Source organism: Kogia breviceps, chromosome 5 (genome assembly GCF_026419965.1).
Source record: "Kogia breviceps isolate mKogBre1 chromosome 5, mKogBre1 haplotype 1, whole genome shotgun sequence".
Lineage (NCBI taxonomy): Eukaryota > Metazoa > Chordata > Mammalia > Artiodactyla > Physeteridae > Kogia > Kogia breviceps.
In genome coordinates this window covers 130,958,339-130,984,027 of record NC_081314.1, presented here as the reverse complement: position 1 = coordinate 130,984,027, position 25,689 = coordinate 130,958,339, and the positions used below count along the sequence as shown (strand labels likewise).

The 25,689-nt window shown below is 39.5% G+C and overlaps 1 protein-coding gene across 2 annotated transcripts; it reads left to right on the top strand.

Moving 5' to 3' along the window:
- The first annotated feature begins 62 nt into the window (after positions 1 to 62).
- Positions 63 to 23,265, top strand: MRPL39 (mitochondrial ribosomal protein L39). Of its 2 annotated transcripts, XM_067034953.1 has the most exons (10): positions 65 to 178; positions 972 to 1,178; positions 2,961 to 3,100; positions 5,781 to 5,880; positions 7,217 to 7,284; positions 11,166 to 11,278; positions 13,943 to 14,008; positions 15,221 to 15,374; positions 20,198 to 20,261; positions 23,162 to 23,265. In XM_067034953.1, exons 1-10 carry the CDS (start codon positions 115 to 117, stop codon positions 23,167 to 23,169), a joined length of 984 nt encoding a protein of 327 aa, XP_066891054.1. In that variant the 5' UTR covers positions 65 to 114; the 3' UTR covers positions 23,170 to 23,265. The 2 variants fall into 2 exon arrangements, with proteins under 2 accessions (XP_058921298.1, XP_066891054.1); XM_059065315.2 differs by lacking the exon at positions 23,162 to 23,265 and having other exon boundaries at positions 63 to 178; positions 20,198 to 20,398.
- The last annotated feature ends 2,424 nt before the right edge of the window (positions 23,266 to 25,689 follow it).

Here is a 25,689-nt window from a genome sequence, read left to right as displayed (position 1 = left end):
GCCCGGCCCGGAACAAAACTGTCCGACGGAACCTGGGGTGAGCGCTCGGAGTTTCCGGGGAAGAAGACGGAGAAGGACCTGCGCGCGGCGGTTCCTGGGGCCGCGGAGGAGGCAATGGCCGTGGGAGTCTGGGGCATGCGGCTCTGGCGGGCCGCCCCCGGCGGCGGGGCTGGCTGGAGTGAGTTTTAGCGGCCACAGGGTCAGGGAGGGAGGCTTAGAGGATGGTGTCTGCCCAGATTGGGCCCGAGGCGGGTCTTGGGGGGGTCCCGCGGGGTTGGGGGCCGAGGAGGGTCTTTTGAGGCCCTGCTGTGTTGGCCGCCCCCTCCCGGCCTTGGGGTGCTTATCTCTGGACGCGACAGGGCCGGGGAGGGTAGGGGCGGGGCCGCGGGAGGAGCTTGGGGCGCCCCTGGGAGGGAGACCACGTCCCGGTGCAAACGTGTCTTATTTTTCCATTGGACTCGTACATGCCTTGTCAAATCCTCTGATTTGGGGTTTGGAAAATAAGTTTAGCATTTCTCGCTCTACATATGGAGAGTTTTGGCATGGGACCTACAGTCTCGTGGAGCTTTCTTGTCCCCAAGACCTTTTCAGAGCGATAGTTTTGCTCAACTTGCCAATGACTGGTCTGGTTTTGACTCCACTTCCTGGTTACTTTTTGCCCCTTATTGTAAAGCACAGATTGGAATACGACCGAGGGAACTGGTGGGAAGTGGCGAATCTGATGGTGAAAGAGCAAATTTGAAGTAAAGGCGCGGATCAGGGCAGGGTGCAGTTCTTTTCCCTGGGTGTTTTAATTATTAATATTAGAAAGGGGTTTAAGTTTACTTCTGAACTCATTTTGGTGAACAGCGTTTAAAATTCCCTTGCCTCCTATTTTTTCCTTTTTGGAGGATGGTGATACGGGAGGGGAACAGGGTGGGGCAATATATTGTTTTGGGTCAGTATTCACATTTATTGTAACTTCTGCACAGGATTTATAGCAACATCACCTGCTTCTCAGCTGTCACCGACCGAACTGACAGAAATGCAGAATGATCTCTTTAACAAAGAGAAAAACAGGCAGCTATCATTAACTCCCCGGACTGAGAAGATTGAAGTTAAGCACGTTGGGAAAGCTGACCCTGGCACTGTCTTTGTCATGAATAAAGACATTTCAACCCCTTACAGTTGTGCCATGCGTAAGTAACGAAGCAGGATACCATTTTGAAGATTTTGCATAAATCAGGAGAAGGACCGGTGCAGAGGAGACAAGATGCTGTAATTGCTCCCTGAACTTCCCGGAAGTTCTCCTTTATCTAGCATCTTACTGCGTGTTCCCTGCGGGCTTAGCAGTTGAGGGCACTGTGGGTCTTGAAAGGTTGGTGCTGTAACGCATAGGTTGTCCTGGGACTTGCTGGAATCTGGCTGAGTTTAGAGGGCTGTCATTGTTTCCTGCAGGAGGCAGACCCGAAAGCATTGCTACTAGCGTGCTTGCCCCTTTTAGACACACTGTGGTGTAATGGGAGCAGTCACCATGTGAGTCCCATTAAAGGATTTTGCGGTGGAGGGACTGCCCTGGCCTCAGATGATCAGCTTTTTTTGGCCTTCTTTTCCTTTACTGCTCTTTATAGCCTATCTGCTCACCACTTGCCTCTCTGTGTGCTGTGTCTTTGTTTACCTTTACATGTACATGTAGTAAATGTGTGAGTGCATGGGGTGAATGTGATTGGGGTAAAAATATTTGTTGTGTTCATATCTTAAGGGAGAAAACAAGGCCCTGTGTGTGATTTGGTGTGGAAATGAAGGGAACAAGGCCTCTATGTTATTTTCGATCAAAGTGCTTTTGTAGTAGCTTTGATAGAACTGGTAACGTTTAAATTACGAAAGAACAAAAAGTAGATATGTACACTTACATGCTCGCTCATATATGACTGGCTGCATTGTTCAGATTTTTGGAAAACTCAGTAATGATTCCGTTTAAGTAATTAACTTTAATTAAAAGCTTAAGCTGACCTGCTCAGTGTGTACTCTCAATCTTCCTCTACTTTGGCACTTGAATTAGTACTTATAATTGCTTACTGTTTGGCAAGCATTTATTGAACCTCTGCTGTAGGATATGCATTAGGAATACAGAGGAGGCTAAGACAAAGCTCAGGCCCTTAAGGAGTTTTACACACATCACATGTAGAGATGAAGCCTCTGAACCACTCTTAGCATGACTGCTGCCCTCAGACTTGCTTGTCACTCATACCGTCAATCATTCAATAAATTTTATTGAGTACCTAGTGTATTTCAAGCCTGATGCTAGTCTCTAGCTATACTGGCGAGTGGGCAAAAATAGGCATGATCCCCTCCTTATGGAACTCATTTAGAACTGTGGTTTGACCACTTCTGTGAATAGCTGGGTACTCAAAAAACATCTAATCAGAGTTGGAGTTGCATTCTGGAGTCATATAACAGACCAGAGCTGATTGGTTTATGTGTGAATTCATACTGATAATTATTGAATAAAAACTGGTAACTATGGTACTTAACTTGAAGAGTCTGTGTTAGGGAAGTAAAGATGGTTTGGGAACAAGACCCCAAACCCATCTAGAACAGACTTACTGGGATGTATATTTATATATTTTCCCTTTTAAGTTGTGTGTGCCTATAGCCAAATATCTCTATGATGCTGCTCTCTGAATATTTAAGTGTAGCTCTTGGAAAACTATTTTATTACTCAGTAATTCACAGATTAATTTCAAGTTAGACTTGGCCTTAATGATTTTTGTTTGGGTAATTTCATTAATAATTAGCAGTACATTGGATGTGTTGGGAATTATTTTTTTATTGGCTACCAATCTTTTTTTTTTTCTCCCCCAAAAAGCTTGCAAAATCTTGCCTTTCTGTTGTTTTATTTCTTAACGTAGCACTTAAACATGTAATTTTTCACTTGGGTTTTGTTAGAGTTAGATCTTCAATCTGTTTTAAATTCCTAGATTTAAGTGAGTGGTACTGCAGGAGGTCCATTCTGGCTCTTGTGGACGGACAGCCTTGGGACATGTATAAGCCTTTGACCAAGTCATGTGAAATTAAATTTCTTACTTTCAAAGATGATGATCCAGGAGAAGTCAATAAGGTATTTCTGCCTCTATGTTCTTTTGTACCCCTCCCCCCCCATTTTTTTCCTAGTCTTTTTAAAAATTAAAATCTGTTTCCTATGGAGTTTGAAATGTACAAATCTGGCCAAGGTCAAATGTTGTACTGTACTAGATAATCAGGGTTTTCCTTGGTAGATTAGGCATGTTCATAGTTCAAACATCCTCCGTGGCATTAATGTCTCTGTATTTTGGTTTGAGAAAACGAAACGACATTCATATCTTTGTTCAGCTTACTTTTATTAATCACCCTGTATATTGCAGTAATTTCATTCTTGTCTTTCACCATCTTTTCTGGATTATTTCAATAACTTTTAAACTCTCCCACCCACCCCCCTTTTTTAATCTGAAAGTCTTCCTTAATAGTCCTGCAAGAGTTTTATTAAATGATGTGACTAAGGATGATGTCACTTATCCCTAAAGAACTTGCCTACCTGATAACCATTCATATAACTTTCCCAGCTCTGCATGGACACTTTTCTCACTCTCGCCTGCCTTTTTTTTTTTTTTTTTTTTTTTTTTTGTGGTACGCGGGCCTCTCACTGTGTGGCCTCTCCCGTTGCGGAGCACAGGCTCCGGACGCGCAGGCTCAGCGGCCATGGCTCACGGGCTCAGCCGCTCCGCGGCATGTGGGATCCTCCCGGACCGGGGCACGAACCCGTGTCCCCTGCATCGGCAGGCGGACTCTCAACCACTGCGCCACCAGGGAAGCCCTCGCTTGCCTTTTGAGCTTCACCTTCCATGGCATCTTTCCACTTCCTCTTTGCTCCAGCCACACTGGAGGGCTTGGTCACTGATGGTTTCTGTTGTGTTATCCTCCTTGCTTTTGTTGATGCTCTTTGAGTATTTTCTTTCCTCCCTATTAAAATCCTGTTTATCTGTTATAGGTCAATTAAAATGCCATATGCTCTGTGGAACCTTCTCAGTTTCTTCTTGTCAGAATGAATCCCTCTTTTCTTCTGGGCCTCACAACACGTGGCTCGTGTCTCTAGATACAGTAGTTTGATATTCCCTTGTAATATGAACTGTTGAATGTACTGGATTCTTGGCTCTGTAAAGACAGGGATCATGTCCCTTATTAGATCTTGTCCTTGACTTACATACAGTAGGTATTTAATAAATATTTGTTGAAATGAAATACTTAAAGAAGGAAATGGTAGACATGATAATAGTAGTAGCTAACATTGAACATTTATTGTATATCAGGCACTGTTTTAGTGATTCACAGGTATTAACTAATTTAATCCTCATTAAAAAAAATCCCATAAAAGGTGCTATTATCTCCTTTTTACAGATAAATAAACTGAGGCAAAGAGAGGTGTAGTAGCCTGATCAAGGTTACCAGTTTGCTAAGTGGCTGAGCCTGGATTTGAACCTAGGCATTGACCTTGGAGTTCACCAGACTTCAAAAACAATCAAGTCAGATAGATGAGGAAGTGCGTCTTGCCGCTGGTCTTCAAGGCCTGGGTTTGCATTTGTTTTTGGTGTGTCTGTGTGGTTGTGTAGGACACACTCTGGAGCAGTCTCTGCCACGTGCAGCCAAGTGAGCTCACTCGTGCTGTCCCCAGATATGGAGAGGAGCTCAGGAAATTCAAGTGCCTAGTTATAGGAGTGCCAGTACAGAGCTTAAGATGGTGTAGGACTTACGCTTCTGTTTATGACTCTGGGAAGGTCGTTGCATGGACACCCATATTGGGCATGTCTGTGGATCAAAATGCTAGTGAGATGAAAGCCCAGTTAATAGTGAGGTTGCTTTGTTATAAATATGAGTAACCTAAGTGATGTGTGATGTTAGGTATAGGATAGGAGTCATAAATAATTCTTTTTCTTAAAAATTTTATTATTTTTTAAATTTTTATTTATTTATTTTTGGCTGCATTGGGTCTTTGTTGCCGTGTGCGGGCTTTCTCTAGCTGCAGCAAGTGGGGGCTACTCTTCATTGCGGTGCGTGGGCTTCTTACTGAGGTGGCTTCTCTTATTGCGGAGCACGGGCTCTAGGCGCACAGGCTTCAGTAGTTGTGGCACGCGGGCTCGGTAGTTGTGGCTCGTGGGCTCTGGAGCGCAGGCTCAGTAGTTGTGGTGCACGGGCTTAGTTGCTCCACGGCCTGTGGGATCTTCCCGGAGCAGTGCTTGAACCCGTGTCCCCTGCATTGGCAGGCGGATTCTTAACCACTGTGCCACCAGGGAAGCCCATAAATAATTCTTAAAAGTTGGCTTCCATTGTAAAGCAATTATACACCAATAAAGATGTTAGGGAAAAAAATAACATTGGGTTATCCCTCCATATATATGTATGTTATAAACAGGTACATTTTAATATATTTATTTTACTTCAGCACAAGTTGGTTAACAAGTTAACTTTATCCTGGGTTAAAAATAAAATTACTACCGATAGTAAAACTGTTTATTGGTTGATAAATATTATAGTGTCTGATATCTTATACAAACATTGCTAACCACATGAAGTTGGTGCTTCATTCTTTTGTGGGTTTTGCTTGGTGGTGGTCAGGTCATGGTCTGATGGTAACCATTGCTAAATGCAGAGGATGGACAGATATTTGAGAAATGGTTCCTAAGTCAAAAGTCAACCTAAATTTTAATATTAAAGAAATGTTAGTAAATCTTGTGTTTATTATATTTGTGTGTATTTTATTTTTCTAGGCTTATTGGCGTTCTTGTGCCATGATGATGGGCTGTGTGATAGAGAGGGCATTCAAAGATGAATATGTGGTCAGTTTGGTCAGAGCTCCAGAAGTTCCAGGTGACGTACACACATAAATAAATAAATAAATAAATAAATATATATGTGTGTGTGTGTGTGTGTCTATATATATATATATATAGAGAGAGAGAGAGAGAGAGAGAGACACACACACACACACACACTTTCTGTAATCTTTGAATATTTTGGTACCTATTTTTGTTGTTGTATAGAGTTCACTTCTAATTTAGTCTAATATAAATTACCATCATACGTACATTCCATTTATTATGGGTAACAAAATCCATCCTATTACTGTCATATATACCTTCTATTTATAATGGTAAAAGAACCCATTTTATTTAATTATTGGAGGTCAATTATTAACATAATAGAATTAGAGGAGAATGTTTCTTTTGAATGTGAATTTCATGTAATTATATTGTGTCAGTATTTATTTCTTACCATTTTAAGCACTTATTTCCAAACAGAATGTGAGGAGGAGGAGATATGAGTATAAATAGACTTCTGTAGAAAACTGTGTTTAGGTGGTACCATTTCACCAGAAACGACCCTGACCCTGGAGAGGAATACCATTTTGGGGAGGTGGAAGAGTTCACATTCTTTGTAATTTTCCTAAAACTAGGATTTTGCAACAGGATGTGTAGTAGGATCACAATTGTATTTTTTTTTAAAAAGGTGGCAGTTTATATACCAAAAAATATTTGATTTGGCAATAAATGATTCTAAGCAAAACAAAACAACAAAAAAATGAAGAAATTTAGAAGATATTAAAAAAGAAATTAAACATTTCATGTCCATTTAGTTATTCAACTACTTATTAAATGTCTTACTCTTTAGGAATTTTTCTTTCTTTTTTTTTTTTTTTTTTTTTTTTTGGCGGTAGGCGGGCCTCTCACTGTTGTGGCCTCTCCCGTTGCGGAGCACAGGCTCCAGACGCGCAGGCTCAGTAGCCATGGCTCACGGGCCCAGCCGCTCTGCGGCATGTGGGATCCTCCCAGATGGGAGCACGAACTCGCGTCTCCTGCATCGGCAGGTGGACTCTCAACCACTGCGCCACCAGGGAAGCCCCAGGAATTTTTATATCTAGTAACTAATATTTGAGATCTCTGTGGTGGTCATATTCCTGACGAAAATGTGAATGGTTAAAAAATACTGGTGATGTTGGGTTAACAAAAAGGTGAGTTTTATGGTGGGGGGAAAGTTGGTACAGCTCTGACAAGCAGCTGGAATAATGGTGACAATTTTATAATTTGTAGTGTTGGGAGAGATTGTTGACCCTGCATTTTGTGGTCTAAATATTCATTTGTTGCAAATTAGTAACTTTCTACCCTAACAGATTTGACTTTGCTTTTTATTTTGGTTGGATTTACAGTCATCACTGGAGCCTTCTGCTATGATGTAGTTTTGGATAAGAGACTTGATGAGTGGATGCCAACGAAAGTAAGTCTACTCTTTGGAGTGTTAATTTTAGAGTCTGTGCCTTTCTTTGTCAGAACGATTCCTGTGTTAGTATTGTTGAATGGTGCTGCATGTCGAGGATATTTAAAAGAATCAGTCAGTCTTTATTGTTGCTTTTTAGTGTATTTAAGACAGATGTATATGACTGAGGGTATTCACAACAGCGTGGTACCCAGAATAAAATATAGAAGCTTAACTATCTTGGTTGATGTAGGGGTGAGGGGCCTGGAGCCTTACCTCCTTGGATCTTCAGGGCACAATTTGAAAAGCACTGCCCTAAGCCATTTTAAGCCTATTGCATCCTGAGATCTTCCTGTCAACAAGGGTTACATTGTGAGTGGGGGAGGGGTGAATTAAAATATCAGGCTTTGACAAAGGTAACCCAAATAGCAGCAAACTAAATAGCAGCAAACTAGCGTCTTCTGGAATGGTCTGCCTTCATAAGGAGGGTGCTCCTTGTTGGTCTGGGACTGGGGTAGCAGCAGGAGCCTGGCGAGCAGAGTGAATCTAGGTCAGGTGCTGTATAGGTAGAGGATGCTGACGGCTTACAGAAGTCAAGCCTAGGGGCTCAGTTATCATCGGGGAGAACAGACAAATGCCTAATTCTTAATTAAGCAAAACTGTATGTCCTACAGATTGGAAGTCTGGAGATCAGAAGAGGGGAGGCAGTGTAGCATACCATTTTATCAATTCCACTATGTACATTTTGTTCACGTTTTAATATCTCTGAAAACAAATGTCTTTTGTTTGTTTCTATAACTTTTTTTTTTTTTTTTTTTTTTTTTTTTTTTGCGGTACGCGGGCCTCTCACTGTTGTGGCCTCTCCCGTTGCGGAGCACAGGCTCCGGACGCGCAGGCTCAGCGGCCATGGCTCACGGGCCCAGCCGCTCCGCGGCATGTGGGATCTTCCCGGACCGGGGCACGAACCCGTGTCCCCTGCATCGGCAGGCGGATTCTCAACCACTGCGCCACCAGGGAAGCCCTATAACTTTTTTTAATTAAACTTTTTTTAGTTGAAGAAAATTATAGATACACTTGGAGTTGTAAGGAATAATACATAGAGATTCCATGTTCCTTTTACTCAGTTTCCCCAGTGGTATTATCTTGCAAAACCATAGTACTGTATCACAACCAGGATACAGACACTGATACAGCCAAGAACATTTCCATCACTGCCAAAATTACCCACGTTTCTCTTTAGTCTCCATCCCCCCCCGCCTTAAGTGGCAACCACTAATCTGCTCTCTATTTGTATAGTTCTGTCATTTCAAGAATGTTATGTAAATGAAATCATTCAGTATGTAATCTTTTGGGATTGACTTATTTCACTCAGTGTAATTCTCTGGAGCAAATGTGACTTACAGTAGATAGCATCTTATGATTATAACTGGTAATGTTTTTTCTTAGTGTTGCATCTTGGATTTAGTGAAATATTGTAGTTTCTAAAAGCAAAAATTTTGGAGTCAGCCAGCAAATGCATGGAAAGGTGCTCAACATCACCAGTCATTAGAGAAATGCAAATCAAAACCACAATGAGGTATCACCTCACACCAGTCCAAATGGCCATCATCAAAAAATCTGCAAACAATAAATGCTGGAGAGGGTGGGGAGAAAAGGGAGCCCTCTTGCACTGTTGGTGGGAATGTAAATTGATACAGCCACTATGGAGAACAGTATGGAGGTTCCTTAAAAAACTAAAAATAGAACTACCATATGACCCATCAATCCCACTACTGGGCATATACCCTGAGAAAACCATAATTCAAAAAGAGTCATGTACCACAATGTTCATTGCAGTACTGTTTACAATAGCCAGGACACAGAAACAACCTAAATGTCCATTAACAGATGAATGGATAAAGAAGATGTGGCACATATAGACAATGGAATATTACTCAGCCATAAAAAGAAACGAAATTGAGTTATTTGTAGTGAGGTGGATGGACCTGGAATCTGTCATACAGAGTGAAGTAAGTAAGAAAGTGAAAAACAAATACCATATGCTAATGCATATATATGGAATTTTAGAAAGCCGTACTGATGAAGCTAGTGGCAGGGCAGGAATAAAGACGCAGATATAGAGAACAGACTTGAGGGCACGGTGGGGGGGGAAGGTTGGGGGCAGGGAGGGGAAGGTTGAACAAAGTGAGAGAGTAGCACTGACGTATATACACTACCAAATGTAAGCTAGATAGCTAGTGGGAAGCAGCCGCATAGCACAGGGAGATCAGCTCTGTGCTTTGTGATGACCTAGAAGGGTGGGATAGGGAGGGTGGGAGGGAGACACAAGAGGGAGGAGATATGGCGCTATATGTATATGTATAACTGATTCACTTTGTTGTATAGCAGAAACTAACACAACATTGTAAAGCATTTAGACTCCAATAAAGATGTGGGGAAAAAAAAAGGAAATCACAAATGACACCTGAAAAAAAACAGTTTGGAGTCAGGGAAGATCCAGGTTTAAATGCTGGCTTTGACAGTTATTTCTTGTGTAATCCTGCCGTTACTGCTTAATACCAAGAGAGAGAGGAGGGAAACAGGAAGGAAAAAAGAGAGATAAAGGGAGAGGGGGAAGAGAGGTATTGGGAGAGATGGGGGTGTGAGGGGACAGGTTGGAATGGTTTCTTCATGATCTGTGGACTTGCGGCAATAGAATTTCTTTTTTTTTTCAAGTCTGTCAAGATTCTTACTTCATTGGGGGAGTTAAGTAAAAACTAAGGAGATGAAAATTTAAGTCTCATTATGTATGAAACTTGCTGCCTCTTTTTCCTTTTTTAATTTTTATTTATTTATTTAAAAAAATTTTTTTTTTTTTTGGCGGTACGCTGGCCTCTCCCATTGCGGAGCACAGGCTCCGGGCGCGCAGGTTCAGCGGCCATGGCTCATGGGCCCAGCCGCTCCGCAGCATGTGGGATCTTCCCGGACCAGAGCATGAACCCGTGTCGCCTGCCACTCTCAACCACTGCGCCACCAGGGAAGCCCTCCTTTTTTTAAAGATAAAACTTTAAAAAAGAAATGTACTAGTTAATTGCAGGCACCATGGGATTTAGAAAGTGGGGGAAAGTTACAGTCAAGTAACAGCTATATTAAACCATGAATGTGCATTGGTTATACAGAAAATTATCCATTTAAGAATGGAGAAGAGTCATTTCGTTCAAAAGAGTCTGTTAGGAAGTTTATGGAAAGAATTTTATTATAAAAATTATTTGCGTAATAGTGCTTGATCTTTTCTGTATTAGTTATGATTTATAGTGTGAAAACTCAACTATAGTTTTTATTAAACTCATAAATATTGTTAATGTGTATTATTAATCATTTTAATTGTGTAAAATTGACATTTTCATTAAACAGAAATTTCTAATATTGGATTTATGCTATACTTTGGACATGGCCAATGATGACATTACATTTCCTAGTGAAAGTTTCTGAATCACATAAATAATAATTTTTTCCTCATGCATTTATTTGAAAAGCTTAGTTTTACTCATAGTGTAAACAAATTTTTGTATCTTACCATTTACTTATTAGTATTTCTACTTGTTGCACCATCATTATAATAGACATTTATAGGGCTGTATAATTTGAATGAAATGTTTATTAAAATTCTTTGTAGGATTATCCATAATAATAATTTCTAATACAGGCAGCTATTTAATTACAAGTTTTATAGTTTGTAGAATTGGGAGAAATTGCTAATGGTACATTTAATTGTTGCAAATCAATGCTTTCTTTCCTAGCAAATTTGCTTTTTGCTTTTTGTTGTAGTTGGACTTATAATATTAAGCATACAGTTTTATCTGCCTTATAGGGAAATGTTTTTAAGTAAATTGTTACAAAAGGTTAATGCTTTCATTTTTAAGGAGAATCTATGTTCCTTCACAAAAGATGCTCGTGCTTTAATTTATAAAGATCTTCCATTTGAAACTCTGGAAGTTGAAGCAAAAGTGGCGTTAGAAATATTTCAACACAATAAGTAAGTGTTGGCTTCCTTTTAAACAAAATTAAACCTCCCAAAGTTGTATGTAATGAAGAAAATTCAGCTCTTAATAACTTTCATATTTGATGTATTTATATAGTACACTTTTTACTTTTTAGCTCTGGGATCTCTTTTCTGCACCAGCCTATTTGCTTTTGTTCATCTCATTATTTCACTGAGAAGAAGTGCCCCTGCCACACCTTTGACAATTTTCTTACTTTGTCTTACTTCTCTTTTTCTTTAGCTAGTCCTTTTTTTTTTTTTTCTGTGGTACGCGGCCCTTTCACTGTTGTGGTCTCTCCCGTTGCGGAGCACAGGCTCCGGACGCGCAGGCTCAGCAGCCATGGCTCACAGGCCTAAGCCACTCCGCGGCATGTGGGATCTTCCCGGACCGGGGCACGAACCCGTGTCCCCTGCATCGGCAGGCAGACTCTCAACCACTGTGCCACCAGGGAAGCCCTAGTCCTTTTCTTTATATCACCATAGCAATATGTTTCCCTTTTTTCCTTCCATTGTGAAGTGGTAGCCTACATTAAGAAACTGCATTATTTTGAATTTAAACTTAAATTTATCTAAACTGTTGCATTTGGCAACCTTTCCTTCCCATTTTTCCACTCTTCAGATGAAAAGGGTAAGACAGAAAATACCAGCTGTTTGGAGGCAGCTAACAGCTGAAGTAAAACGTTCACACAGATCTTAGTCTTCTGTATGGGAATTAACCATTTGATAGATTTTCTTCACCAACATGTTAAATCCTGCCTGCCTTCCCAATTCCCTTTTTCACTCAGAAAACTTCCAATTTATCTTCTACTAATTGTGAGAACATAAACTAAATTTTAATGTTAAACTAATTAAAATTAGAATTAATTAGAAAGGAATATCTGCATTGCAAAAAATCATATAGATACTAGATTCTAAAGCCAAAATGTGCACCTGCAAATTGTTAAAGGTAATGGTTTGGAATTTCTTTAGCTATTTATAAAATGAGGCACAGATTCTCATGGGGCTAGTTTATAATATTTAGCATATTTTGGAACCAGTGTACTTAGAAAGCAGTAGGAATATACTGAACTGGAGTACAAATAATTCTTTACAACAAAATTACCATTAATTCTATAAGAAAATTCCTTAAATTATCAGAATTTATCAAGTCACCTCCCCCACCAAAATTCTAGGGCTGTGTTGTCCAATAGAAATATAATGTGAGTCATCTATATAACTAAATTTCCTAGTTAGCTACATTAAAAAAAAATTCAAAATAAAGGTGAAGTTAATTTTAATAAAACAGTTTTATTTAAACAATGTATCTGAAACATTTCAACATGTGATTGATATTAAAAACTTAATATAATTCTCTTTTTCATACTAAGTCTTCAGAATCTGATGTGTATTTTACACTTAAGGCACATTTCAATTAGGACTAATTACATTTAAGTGTTCCATAGCTACCATACTGGGCAACGTACTCTAGACTTTCATTTCATGTTACATTGAGATTTCCCTTTCCTCCCACTCAACTGTCAAAGTCTAGGAGAGGCCTGTAGGATTTTGGTAACTTTAGGTGAATGTGTAAAGGGAGGTGGGAGATCATTTAGGGGCAAGTTTGAGGAGACAGAGAGTTTTGGAGGTTGAAGGTGGATCAGTGATGGGGCCTTTCTCCTGTAGGGGGAACTTTCAGTGGCTTTGCCTCCCAGGGGACAGGAGTTTCTCTTAGAAGTGGGTCAAGGGGAACAAGTATTCAAGTGAATTGGCTCCCTCAGTAATCATCGGGGCTCTGGAAGAAGGAGTGTGGCAGTAAGTGGATGTTTTTGCACAAACCGACGCTTCCCAACCTTGCCACACATGTGTAATGTTTGTTTAGCATTCTGGGGTAAATAGGCAAGGCTCTTAATAGTAAGTGGTAAGGTCATGATTTGAACCTGGTCTGTGCAGTTCCATCTGTACTATTCATTATACTGACAGACCCTAGTGGATTTGAGAGACATTTAGGCAGTAGAATTGATGTGACTTGGTAATGCATTGGATGGAGGGAATGTGGTGGGAGAAACAGGAATCAAGGAAATCTCTGAAGTTTTTCACTTGGAGATGTGGGTAGTTGGTGGTGTCATTTACTGAACTAGGGAATTCAGGGATAAGAATAAGTCTGGTGAGAAAAGAGAGGGTAAGTTTTTGTTCAGTTTGAGAACTTGGGAGTGTAAGATGCTTGTAGACACCCTGGTGGATGTCTGGAGTGTTTTGGATATACAGTCTGGGGCTCAGAAGAGGTATGTGGATTAGAAGCAGAGGTGTAGAAGATATAAACACATAAGTGGTAATTAAAACTGTGCAAATCAAGGAGCTAGCCCAGAGAGGATGCTTAGAGTGAAAGGAGGTTATGGACAGAACCCTTGAAGGGCAGGGCAAAAGAAGGGTGACCAGAGAGTGAAAATAACAAGCAGTAGGGAATGCCACAGAAGCCGGTGGAAAAGAACACTTTGAGAAGTGTGAAGCTGTGGCCAGATTGAAGGTGGTGAGGTGTGAATGGGAGGTGAGGAAGGGGAGGTTCCAAGTGTAAACCCCTCTTGCAAAAGTTATGGCTGAAGAGGAAGAGAAAGGGAAGTGGCTTTAAACACCTTTCTGTACATTTAGAATTAAAACATTTGTTTCTTTCCTGCTTTTTAGGTACAAATTAGATTTCATAGAAGAGAAGGCATCTCAGAACCCTGAGAGAATAGTCAAGCTACACAGGTAAGTAAAAATATAAAAGTTGACTGCTATGCTAATTGATAGGAAGGTTTAGTTTTATTGTTACCTGACTGGTGTATGACTGGAAAAGATTTGTACCTTAATTTATTGGTCTTATTACCTTACTTTTTACTGCTTTGTTCAATTTTTTGCTGTGGTGGTAATTGGAAGCTTTAAGTCATCTTTAGGAACAGTTGTGGTTTCTGTTCCTCATTTTATTGTTTGTTATTTTTATTTCTGAAAGAGTTGGAAAACATTGTAATAAAATGTAATTTTTAGAGTTAATTTTGAAATTGGGCAAAATACTCATTGTTATGCATTGAACGTGATTCATATGTTTATAGAAACATGAATACTGACTAATTAGTTACTACTTATGTTACATATAAGGAAGTTATATCACAATGTGCTTTCTGATGCTGGGATGAGAAAGGTAAGAATGCATTATGCAGAAATGGCTTCATGGCCTGTATCTGTTTTCTCAACTTCATGTTTTCCTGACTCGGATTTAAATGTTTTCCTCTAGGAAGCTGTCTTACATGCTAAATTCTAAATTTTGTTGCAGTTAGTTGTTATAAGGTGATAGGATATCAGTTTTAGACATTGGATCCACTTGATAGCATGATGTGTTCAGTGATCTTAAAAATCTATAAGGGACCTCCCTGGTGGTGCAGTGGTTAAGAATCTGCCTGCCAATGCAGGGGACACAGGTTCCAGCCCTGGTCCGGGAAGATCCCACATGCTGCGGAGCAACTAAGCCCGTGTGCCACAACTTCTGAGCCTGTGCTCTAGAGCCCACGAGCCACAACTACTGAAGCCTGTGCGCCTAGAGCCCATGCTCCGCAACAAGAGAAGCCACCGCAGTGAGAAGACCGCTCACTGCAACGAAAAGTAGCCCTGCTCGCCTCAACTAGAGAAAGCCCGCGTGCAGCAACAAAGACCCAAAGCAGCCAATTAATTAATTAAAAAATTATTTTAAAAATCTTTTAAATTATATCAATGCTAAGTAAGAAAAAGATTCATTGATTTTAATTTCTAAAATTTTAGTCTCATCACTTGAGATTGTTGTGTCAGGGGCTACTAGAGATGGAATTGATCCACATGGATTGTTCTTGATTAGGGACGTAGTGGCAAAAAGAATGAATAGATTTTTTTAAACTATTGTAAGTGATTTGATTTTGAGGTTTTGTTTGTTTATTTTTTAAATCAAATCAGATTTGGTGACTTCATTGATGTGAGTGAGGGCCCTCTTATTCCAAGAACAAGTATTTGTTTCCAGTATGAAGTGTCAGCAGTTCATAATCTTCAAGCCACCCAGTCGAGCCTTGTACGAAGATTCCAGGGTCTCTCTTTACCTGTGCACTTAAGAGTAAGTAAAGCTTAAAGTTTCAGATCATTCAGTATGGGTGTGGGTGTGATTCTGGTCTTGATTTTATACCAATTTGAAGGACATACGTTTTAATTTTCATTAAGTTGTATAACACTAATATTTTGTCAACTTGGGTTTATGATTAAAAATAATTTTACCCAGGATGTAAACAGATAATTTACAAAAGAAGTATTAGTTGAAAAAATTAATCAAATTGAGATAGTTTTCTTTTTTAAATAAATAAATAAATAAATTAATTAATTTATTTATTTATTCTTGGCTACATTGGGTCTTGTTGCTGCGCATGGGCTTTCTCTAGTTGTGGCGAGCGGGGGCTACTCTTTGTTGCAGTGTGTGGGCTTCTCATTACGGTGGCCTCTCTCACTGTGGAGCATGGGCTCTAGGTGCATGGACTTCAGTAGTTGTGGCATGCGGGCTCAGTAGTTGTGGCTCGCGGGCTCTAGAGCACAGGCGCAGTAGCTGTAGCGTATGGGCTTAATTGCTTCGCGACATGTGGGACCTTCCTGGACCAGGTCTCGAACCCGTGTCCCCTGCATTGGCAGGCGGATTCTTAACTACTGCACCACCAGGGAAGTCTGAGATAGTATTTTTAATACTTCAAATTAGTATAGGGGAGGGTGCAGTGAGGAGTAATGGAGCACATACTGATAGGACCTTCAGGAGTGCCTTTTGGCCTTAACATTTGGCATGTTCTTCTCCCTAATCTATTTTGAGGATCTATTCCATATCATTTTCCATATTACTCCCACCCCTTGCTAATCCTTTTTTTTTTTAATTAAAGCTCTGATTTTGAGATAATTGTAGATTTATATGCAGTCCTAAGAAATACAGAGAGATCCCAAGTACCGCTACCTAGTTTTTCTGATGGTAACATCTTGCAAAACTATAGCACACTATCACAGCCAGAGTATGGACATTGATACAGTGAAGATACAGAGCAATTCCTTCACAAGGATCCCTCATGTTGGCCTTTGATAGCCACAGCCACTCACACCCACTCCCCTCTGCCCTGCGTCTACCTCCTTGCTTCTGGTAACTTCTCACTTGTTCTCCATTTCTATAATTTTGTCATTTCAAGAATGTCATATGAATGGGATCATTCACTATTGTGATCTTTTGGGACTGGGTTTTTTCACTCAGCGTAATTCTCTGGAGATTCATCTAAATTGTTGCATGTATCAGTTTATCAATAGTTTGTTCCTTCTGGGCTTCCCTGGTGGCACAGTGGTTAAGAATCCACCTGCCAGTGCAAGGGACACGGGTTCGATCCCTGGTCTGGGAAGATCCCACATGCTGCAGAGCAACTAATCCTGTGCGCCACAACTACTGAGCCTGCGCTCTAGATCCCGCGAGCCACAACTGCGGAGCCCGAGTGCCACAGCTACTGAAGCCCGCGCACCTAGAGCCTGTGCTCTGCAACAAGAGAAGCCATCCAATGAGTAGCACGCGCACTGCAACGAAGAGTGGCCCCTGCTCACCACAACTAGAGAAAGCCCACGTGCAGCAACAAAGACCCAGGGCAGCCAAAAATAAAAATAAATAAATTAAAAACAAAACAAAACAAAAAAACCAGAAAAACAATTGTTCCTTTTAATTGCTGAGTGGTATTCCTTGGTGTGGATATACCACAGTTTGTTTAGCTACTCACTTGTTAAAAGATATTTGGGTTGCTTCTGGCTACTTTGAATAAAGCTATTATGAATAAAGCTGCTGTAAATGTTAGTGTATAGGTTTTTGTGAATAAATGTTTTCATTTCTTTGGGATAAATGCCCAGGAGTGCAATTGCTGGGTCATATGGCAGGGGCATGTTTAGTTTTTAAAGAAAATACCAAGCTAAGTTCCAGTTTCTATTCCCTCCAGCAGTGTGTGGATAATCAGTTTTTCTAATCCTTGCCAGCACTTGGTGTTGTCAGTAATTTTTATTTTAACTATTTTGATGGGTTTGTAGTGGTTTCTTATTTAATTTTAATTTGCATTTCCCTACTGGCCAGTTATGTTGAACATCTTTTCATGGGCTTACTTGCCATCTGTATACCTTTTTTTGATGAAATGTCTGTTTTTCTCTTTTGCCCACATTCTTCCTTTTTTTTTTTTTTTTTTTTTGTGGTACGTGGGCCTCTCACTGTTGTGGCCTCTCCCATTGCGGAGCACAGGCTCCGGATGCACAGGCTCAGTGGCCATGGCTCACGGGCCCAGCCACTCCGCGGCATGTGGGATCTCGCCGGACCGGGGCATGAACCCGTGTCCCCCGCATTGGCAGGCGGATTCTCAACCACTGCGCCACCAGGGAAGCCCTTGCCCACATTCTAATTGGATTGTTTGCTTTTTTACTGTTGTTTTGAGAGTTTTTTGTGTTTTGTTTTTTTGATATTCTAGATGCTAGTTCTTTGCTAGATATGTAGTTGGCAAATATTTTCTTTCTGTCTGTAGCTTGTCTTTTCATTCTCTTAACAGGTTTTTACAGATAGCAGTTTTTAATTTTGATGAAGTCTGGTTATCAGTTTTTCCCTTTATGGATCATGCTTTTGGTGTCAATTCTAAGAATTAAAGGCCCCGCCCTATATCCCAAAGATTCTCCCCTATTGTTTTTCCTGAAAGTTTAATAGTTTTATATTTAAGTTTGTAGTTTATTTTGAGTTAAATTTTGTATAAAGTGTGAGATTTAGGGTGAGGTTCATTGTTTTCTTTTTCCCTATACTTGTCAAATTGCTCCAGTACCATTTGTTGAAAAGGCTATCCTTCCTCTGTTGAGTTGCTTTTGTACTGTTGACAAAAATCAGTGGTTGTATATGTGTGGGTCTGTTTCTGGGTTCTCAGTTGTGTTCCATTGATTTATGTGTCTCTCTTCCCGATATCACACAATCTTGATTACTATAGCTTTAATAGGTCTTAAAATGAGGTAGAATAATTCCTCCCATGTTATTATTTGTTATAAAAATTGTTTTAGCTGTTCTAGATCCATTGCCTTTCCATTTAACTTTAGGGTAATCTTTTTTCCATCAATAAATCTTGCTGGGGTTTTCTTTTTTCTCTTGCCCTACCCAGGTACGTGGGTAGTTTCTTGCCTTTTGGGAAGTCTGAGGTCTTCTACCAGAGTTCAGTAGGTGTTCTGTAGGAGTTGTTCCACATGTAGGTGTATTTCTGATGTATTTGTGGGGAGGAAGGTGATCTCTGCATCTTACTTTCCTGCCATCTTCAATGGTTCTCCGTTGCTGGGATTTTGATAGGAATTTTATTAAACCTGTATATCAGTTTGGGGAGAATTGATGTCTTTACTGCATTGAGCCTTCCAATCTATGAACACAGTATATCTTTTCGTTTATTAAAATCTTCTTTCATCCCTTTCATCAGCATTTTTTAGTTTTTACCATACGTGTCCTTTACATGTTTTTTCCACACACTTTCCTTTTCTAGCTTTCTCCATTTCAGTAAATGATACTGTCGTCTAGCCGGCTGTTTGAGGTAATCCTTGATTCTCTGTTTCCCTCATAGCCATGCCCCATCCCATCCATCAGCAAGTCCTTTCAACTCTTAATCCTAAAACGTATTCCTAATGCATCCACGGCATAGCAACTCATCTACTACTGCTTCCCTCATCCCTATCACTCTTTCTTTTCACTCCACTTCTTTGCTTTCATTCTTGCCCCCTACAGCACGTTCTCTGCTGAGTAGGCAAAATGAAGCTTTTAATATACAAATCAGATGATGCAGTTCCTCTGCCCCAGACGTTCCAGTGGCTTCTCATGAACAAGTGCCAACCCTTCACTCTGTCTCACAAAGCCCTACGTTGTCTGGCTCCTGCCTCTCTCTCTCTCTCTCTGACTTCATCTCATACCGCTTTCTCCATCACCCGTTATATTCCACTCACACCTTAAAGTCTCCCACCCGCTGTTCATTCTGCCTGAGCCAGGTGTGGTTTTCCTGTTAACATACCATGATGCTCTTCCTCCAGAAGGTTTGCATGTACATATTTAGTAATTTTACCTTTTATTACAGATTTTACCAGCTCATCCAGTTTGAAATAGTCCCTGACCCACCCATATCCCTCAATATCACCTTCAATTGAGTTAGTAACATTGATGTGGTCGTTTGCACTTTGCAGTTTTCCTTTATGGATTCTGATAATCCTCTGCTACATAAGATTGTTAAGAATTAAGGAAATTGGTTCTATAACTTTACTGTTGTCTTCATTAGTTTTTACTTGTTCTTTAGGGTAATTTACTAAATCCTCTAGGTCTGCTCTTTCAGTGTGAGATGTCACAGTTGTTTTTTTTTTTTTTAACATCTTTATTGGAGTATAATTGCTTTACAATGTTGTATTAGTTTCTGCTGTATAACAAAGTGAATCAGCTATACGTATACATCTATCCCCATATCCCCTCCCTCTTGCATCAGTTGGTTCTTAATGAGCCTTTCCTTGTGATTGCTTGTGATTTGAAGAATGACCACTAACATGTTGGAATTGGCTATTTAAGAAAAGAACGGGTGGAAAAGTGGGACAGATTTTTGCTTCCCATTAGAAGGAATGTGTTCTACGGTGGTAATGATTAAGAAGGACAAAGAGGAAGAATGGCATATTCAGTCCTTAAGTCTTTTTTTCTTAAATGCTAAACAAAGCAGCTGTTCTGTATAGTATGTACCCTTTTTCCCTACTTGAACTCACTTTTGGAACCACTTAGCCTCATTAGTACTGCCTAACTTTTTATGTATTTGTTTTGTTTAAAACCTATGTAAAGACTCAGCCTCTTTTATTGTAACTTTTGTGCTTTATATAATTCATAGTAAATATTTTCTTCTCAAGGCACATTTTACGATATGGAATAAACTATTGGAAAGGTCTCGGAAAATGGTGTCTTTGACAACATGTGAGTACATTTCTATGAAGAAATTTTCTTTGAAATTAAGCAACCACTACTACCACAACAACAAAATAATAAAGAAAAAAGAGAAAGAAAGAAAAAAAGTAATTAGTTGTCTAAATAGCTAAAGTGGTATTGTGGTTGTTGACCCTGTAGTATTTTGGCAAGAGAAAAGTTGTTATTTGGCAATTCTTTTCATTTTTATTTGTTAGTATCTTAGGAATGATATTACAGAACTTGAAGAAAAATAAGAATATTACTGGATAGTAGTTGTATTTCTTAATGGTTGTAATGGTGTTAATTAGGTCTTGATAATTTTTTGGTAAACTTAATGAACATTTAAAGATTTGCCACATATGACTTAAAGCTGCCTCGACAGTTGACATGTTAAATATGCAAATGTCCTGAAGAACCAAATTTGAATACTTGTGTTACTGTTGTTTATTCTGTGTCACTAGCATCTAGATTTCACAAATAGGAATGATTATATTTCTTGACCACGATTATCCCTGTTCACTCTTTCAGAGACTAAGTGTTAACTTTTTACTTACATTATCTCTTAACTATCCTGTGTAATCTGGCCTCATGAACCCTTCCTAGCTACCCTAAGTTTCCACTCTAGTCAAGCTTACAAATCCACATCAAACTTACTTTCTTGTTTCTTTGTTTTTTGTTTTAGTTTACCTTCTGTCACTTCATTTTTTTCCAGCTTTATTGAAATACAGTTGCCATACAACATTGTGTAATTATAAGGTATACTGTGTAATGACTCGTTATATCTATATATTGCAAAATGATTAACACAGTAAGGTTAGTTAACACATCCATTATCTCAGAGAGTTAGCTTTTATTAATGGTGCGAATGTTTAAAATTTTCTCTCTTAGCAACTTTCAAATACGTATTGCATATTGTTAACTCAAACTTATGCTCAAGTTTGTTTCTTTATGACAGTTATGTCTAGACTCTGTTTCCCATCCTCCTCCTGTCTATTTACATCCTACTCATTCTGCAAGACCTTGTCCAAATCTTACCTTCTCCATGTAACATTCTCAGAGTAATCTCTGAACAAATATCTATCCCTGCAATTTCTGCTTGATTGTATACCTCCTCATATTGTTTTCTGATTATTTTTGCTAATACATTTACATTGTGTTAACCCATTCAGGGTTTGTTGTATACTATGTGTAATGCCAAAGTTTGAACACAGCACTTGGCATATGAGGGATTACCCAATAAATTTTTATTGATTATTTTGCATGATGATGTGTAAACCTAGTCTTTATTAATGACTTTACAGATAGAATTCACTATTTAGGCACTTAGCTATAGTGTTTTTGTGTAAAGGTGATGTAAATTTTCTTTTTCTCATGAGAAGGAAGTGTTTTTGAATAGGGAGAATAACTTTGTCTCTTTGGTTGGTCACAATGTCCATTTTAGATTAAGAAACTAGAGAAAGAAATGAGTCTGTAAGAAAAGCAGAAAAATAGTAAAGACAGTAACCTAGGATATCTAGTAGAAATCAGTGAGTAGCTGTTTTTGCAACATTTATTTTGGTTCAGTTTCCTTCTTTCACTGTTCGTTTGCTTGTCTAAAGGGAGTAGGTTAAACATGGTTCATTGATTTAACTACACAGACTTATTGAATGTTTGTCGTGTGCCAGCAACAGTGGGTACAGTAATGAACAAAATCTTCTTGCTGTCCTCAAGGAAGTTACTTGAACAGGATAACTAGACTTAGAAGCAGACAATTCAGGTGTACATGTGGGGCTCTGGCATAAAGAAGAGAAGGACCCAAGCCAAGCTGGGAGGGGTTGGTTAAGGAAGCTTCCCAGGAATTGGTGTTTCTTAAGCTGGTTTTAATGGGTGAATAAAAGTGGGCCAGGTAGATAATTTACTTGGGGATGGGTTTATCTCAGAGGAAGCTACTCGCCTAAGAGGCGTGGAGGAATGGAGTGCGTGGTGAATGTAAGATGAATCTGGATGTACAGTCACGTGTAGGGTGGGTGATGAGTCCAGATCAGTTTGTTGGAAATAGAACATGAGGGGCTTGTCTTCCATGTTGTGGAATTTGCATTCCCCTCCTGAAGGTGATTGGAGGCAGCTGGAGAAGTTGAGTAAGGTAGTGACAGGTAACTGGAGAATTTGAATAAAGAAGTGACCTATTGGTAAACTATTCCTGTGTAAAAGTTCATTCTGGGGGCAGCATGGAAGATAACTGTGACTTAAGCCATCGTAGATGATGAGATCCTGAAGTTCTGGCAGGGCAGTGAAAATGGCTATGAGAGTTACTTAGGTGGAATTAATAGGACTGTTGATTAAATATGCAGGTAAGAGAACTGTGGATTCTGTCATGCCAGGCTTGGGCACCTGGCTAGAGCCCTTCACTGAAATAGATAATGCAAGAAGTAGAGCAGGTTTTGGGGGTGATGAGTGATACAGTTTAGCTCTGTTTGTTTGCTATGTCTGAGTGACATATAATAGAAATATTAACATACAGATATCTATTTCTACTAAACCTGTATTATACTATATTCAAAGTAGAATTATTGATTTTTTTTCAACAAAATAGATTGATTTAAAATACCTTGTTGCAGCACTGCTGCTATTTTCCTTATACTAATGATTTCATTTTATAGATGAAAAATAAAATGACCATCTTGAGAAGCCTAGATATATGCCTCAGGTTGTATTTTTAATGGAATTGTTGTACTTGGTAATTTGTATTGGGAACTTGGTCATGTAAGTTTTCTTCTCTTTCTACTTAACTTTCTATAATAATTACTATTGAAGGAGAAAGACAAAGACAGGGTCATTATAAGAGAAAGGCTGTGCAGTGATTTTAAATGGTAGGAAGGGTAAAACTAAAAGTGTTTATTAGAAAAGTAAAGCTATTTATGTTTTTACAGGTAACTGAAGATCAAACTCAGCCTACAGAGGAAAGTACATCTGCCTAGTAACTTCCTCAAAGTTAGATATGTATAGTAAATTAAAATAAAAGTTTTCTATGTAATGTTTGTGCGTGCTTTTTGTCTTTTTTTCCCTACGTTGCATACTGATGTTTACTTTTTCCTTTCTCTAAAGGATAGCACAACTTATGTTCACAATAAAAATTTTACACTGAAACAACCCTGTCTCCTCCTCTCCCCAAATGTAACATTTTGGCATGTTTTCTCCTTTCAGTCCTTTTTTGTACATGTATAAACATATGCACAAATACAAATGCCATCTTTTACAGACATAAATAGGACCATCCTGGTTGCCATTTTTCACTGTTGTAAACAGTGATGCAGTAAACATCATTGTGCCAAGTGGCAAGTGTTTGTGGATGGATTAACTGACTCTTTACTGAGTAACTGAGTATTTCCTATATACAGGCCATTGTGCTGAGCTTTTCACGTGGAGTCTCTTATTTAATCCTCACAACAACCTGTTGAGAAGGTGTGTTTCCATTTTGTAAATGAGGAAACTGGGGAGCATAGAACTGGCAAGTAGCAAAGCTGGAACTTGGACCCAAGTGCTTTCACTGACGTGTTCTTATGTACCGCTCTCTTGTTCACGTTTAACAATTATAGTATGTATTTGTGAATCTTTCTGAAGATGCTAATAGAGTTATATTCATTGATTTCTTCATTCATCTATTTCCTAGTCCCTGAATGATCTCTTTCCTCTAGAGTTGGATTTTTTGCTTATCTCAGTCTTTCATATTTCAGGCTTTTTTTTTTTTTTTTTTTTTTTCAAATCTAGCGATTGTTGGCTGTTAGTTGCTGATGTGGCTGTAGGGAGGTTGAGTGGTAGCTCTGTGGTATGGGCGAGGTTTGGCTTCTCTAAAGATGAGTAGGTGAAGCTGGCTGTTATGATGGGGATTTTCTAACGCTAGAATGAAGAGATTGTCAGTCTTGGTGACTGGTTTCTATAATAACTATTCTCGTTCTCCCCAGACTGTTTTATTTGATGAGATCCCTCCAGTATCTTACCTGTGGGCAAATATCTGGATTCAGGCCCTTCTGTATTGGGAGGTAGGGGGTATGGGGTAGAGATCAACTGGTTTGTATATAGACCTTTAGTTGATCCCATTCTCTTTAGCCCCTCTTCTGCCTTCTGTCTTCCTGCATCTTTGAGCTTCTCCAGGCCAACTGGGCAGGTCGGCTCTCTTCTGCTGGACTCCCGCATGTATTCTAGGCGGTGACATCCTCTACTGTTGCATTGTCACTTCACTGTCCATCCTTTAGCAACTGGGTGAAATTTCTTCTCTGCTGCTGCTTTCCTCTCCCATCCCCTTTGTTGTTTGTGGATTTATACTTTGAATTTTGTTTTATTTTTAAAAATTGTGAAATATTTTGAGCTTACAAAAAATAATTTAACAAACCCTTATTTGGATGGACATTTTTCCTGCTTTTTGGGCACCTAGCCCTGCTTGAACATCCACTGTTTTGTGACTTCCCCCCTTATGTATCTTACCAAGTGGAGAGTGAAACTTGATTTCCAAACCTTCCTTGCAGTCAGGGCCCAGACAGGCATCCTAGGCTCACTAGTTAGACACACCTGTGTGAAATTTGAAAGTGATGCTGTGAAGACCGTGGCACATGGGGTCCAGTTTGTCGAGGGGAACAGTGACATGTGGCTTTTAAGGCAGCAGCGGTGGAGGGTCCCGTGTCGTGGTACAAGGTGTGGGGCTGTGCTCAGTGGTTTTCTCCCTGCAGCTGCTCTGTGCTGTAATAATGGGCATTTCTTTGAGTCTTGTAACCGGATCTCTGAGCCTTGTGAGCCATTTGGTTTTTGCTTAAACTAGTAGAGCAGATCTTGTTTGCAACCAAGAATGTTGACATATAGCCACTATCCAAATTAACCACTGTTAACCTTTTTCCTTTCGTTTTTAAATAAAGAAAAAGCTGCCTAGCCATTGAAAGTTTTCCTCCTGTCATTTCCAAGAAGAACTACTGTCCTTTTTTGGTGCATATCCTTACCATTCATGATTTGCAATGCATATTATTCTCTGTATTTTATACTAAGCATAATTGGTTTCATGATATGCATATCCTTTTGAAATTTGCTTCCGTTGCTCAGTATTGTATGTTCACATTTAACACGTTGATACATGTAGAGCTAGTACATGTGCTGAGCTGGTTAATACCTGTAGGAGTATATAGTATCCCGTTTGTATGATTAATCCCACAATTAGTGCATTCTCTTATTGACCATTGAGGATGGTCTTGACTTTTTAGTATTATAAACAGTACTGCAGAAAATACTCTTGTTTATGTTTCTTTGTGTACACATTTGACAGTATCTCTAGGGTACATACCTAGAAGTAGAACATGCATCTTCAACTCTACTAAATATTGTTAGTCAGTCACCACAATAGTTGTACCAGTTTGCTCCCTATCAGCAGTCTGATAGTTCCTGTTTCCCTACTCCCTCACAAATACTTGTCATT

Coding starts and splice junctions, on each gene's coding strand:
- MRPL39 (XM_059065315.2), top strand. CDS start 115: ATGGCCGTGGGAGTCTGGGGCATGCGGCTCTGGCGGGCCGCCCCCGGC. Junction 179..971: donor CGGCGGCGGGGCTGGCTGGA/GTGAGTTTTAGC, acceptor ACTTCTGCACAG/GATTTATAGCAACATCACCT. Junction 1,179..2,960: donor CCCTTACAGTTGTGCCATGC/GTAAGTAACGAA, acceptor TTAAATTCCTAG/ATTTAAGTGAGTGGTACTGC.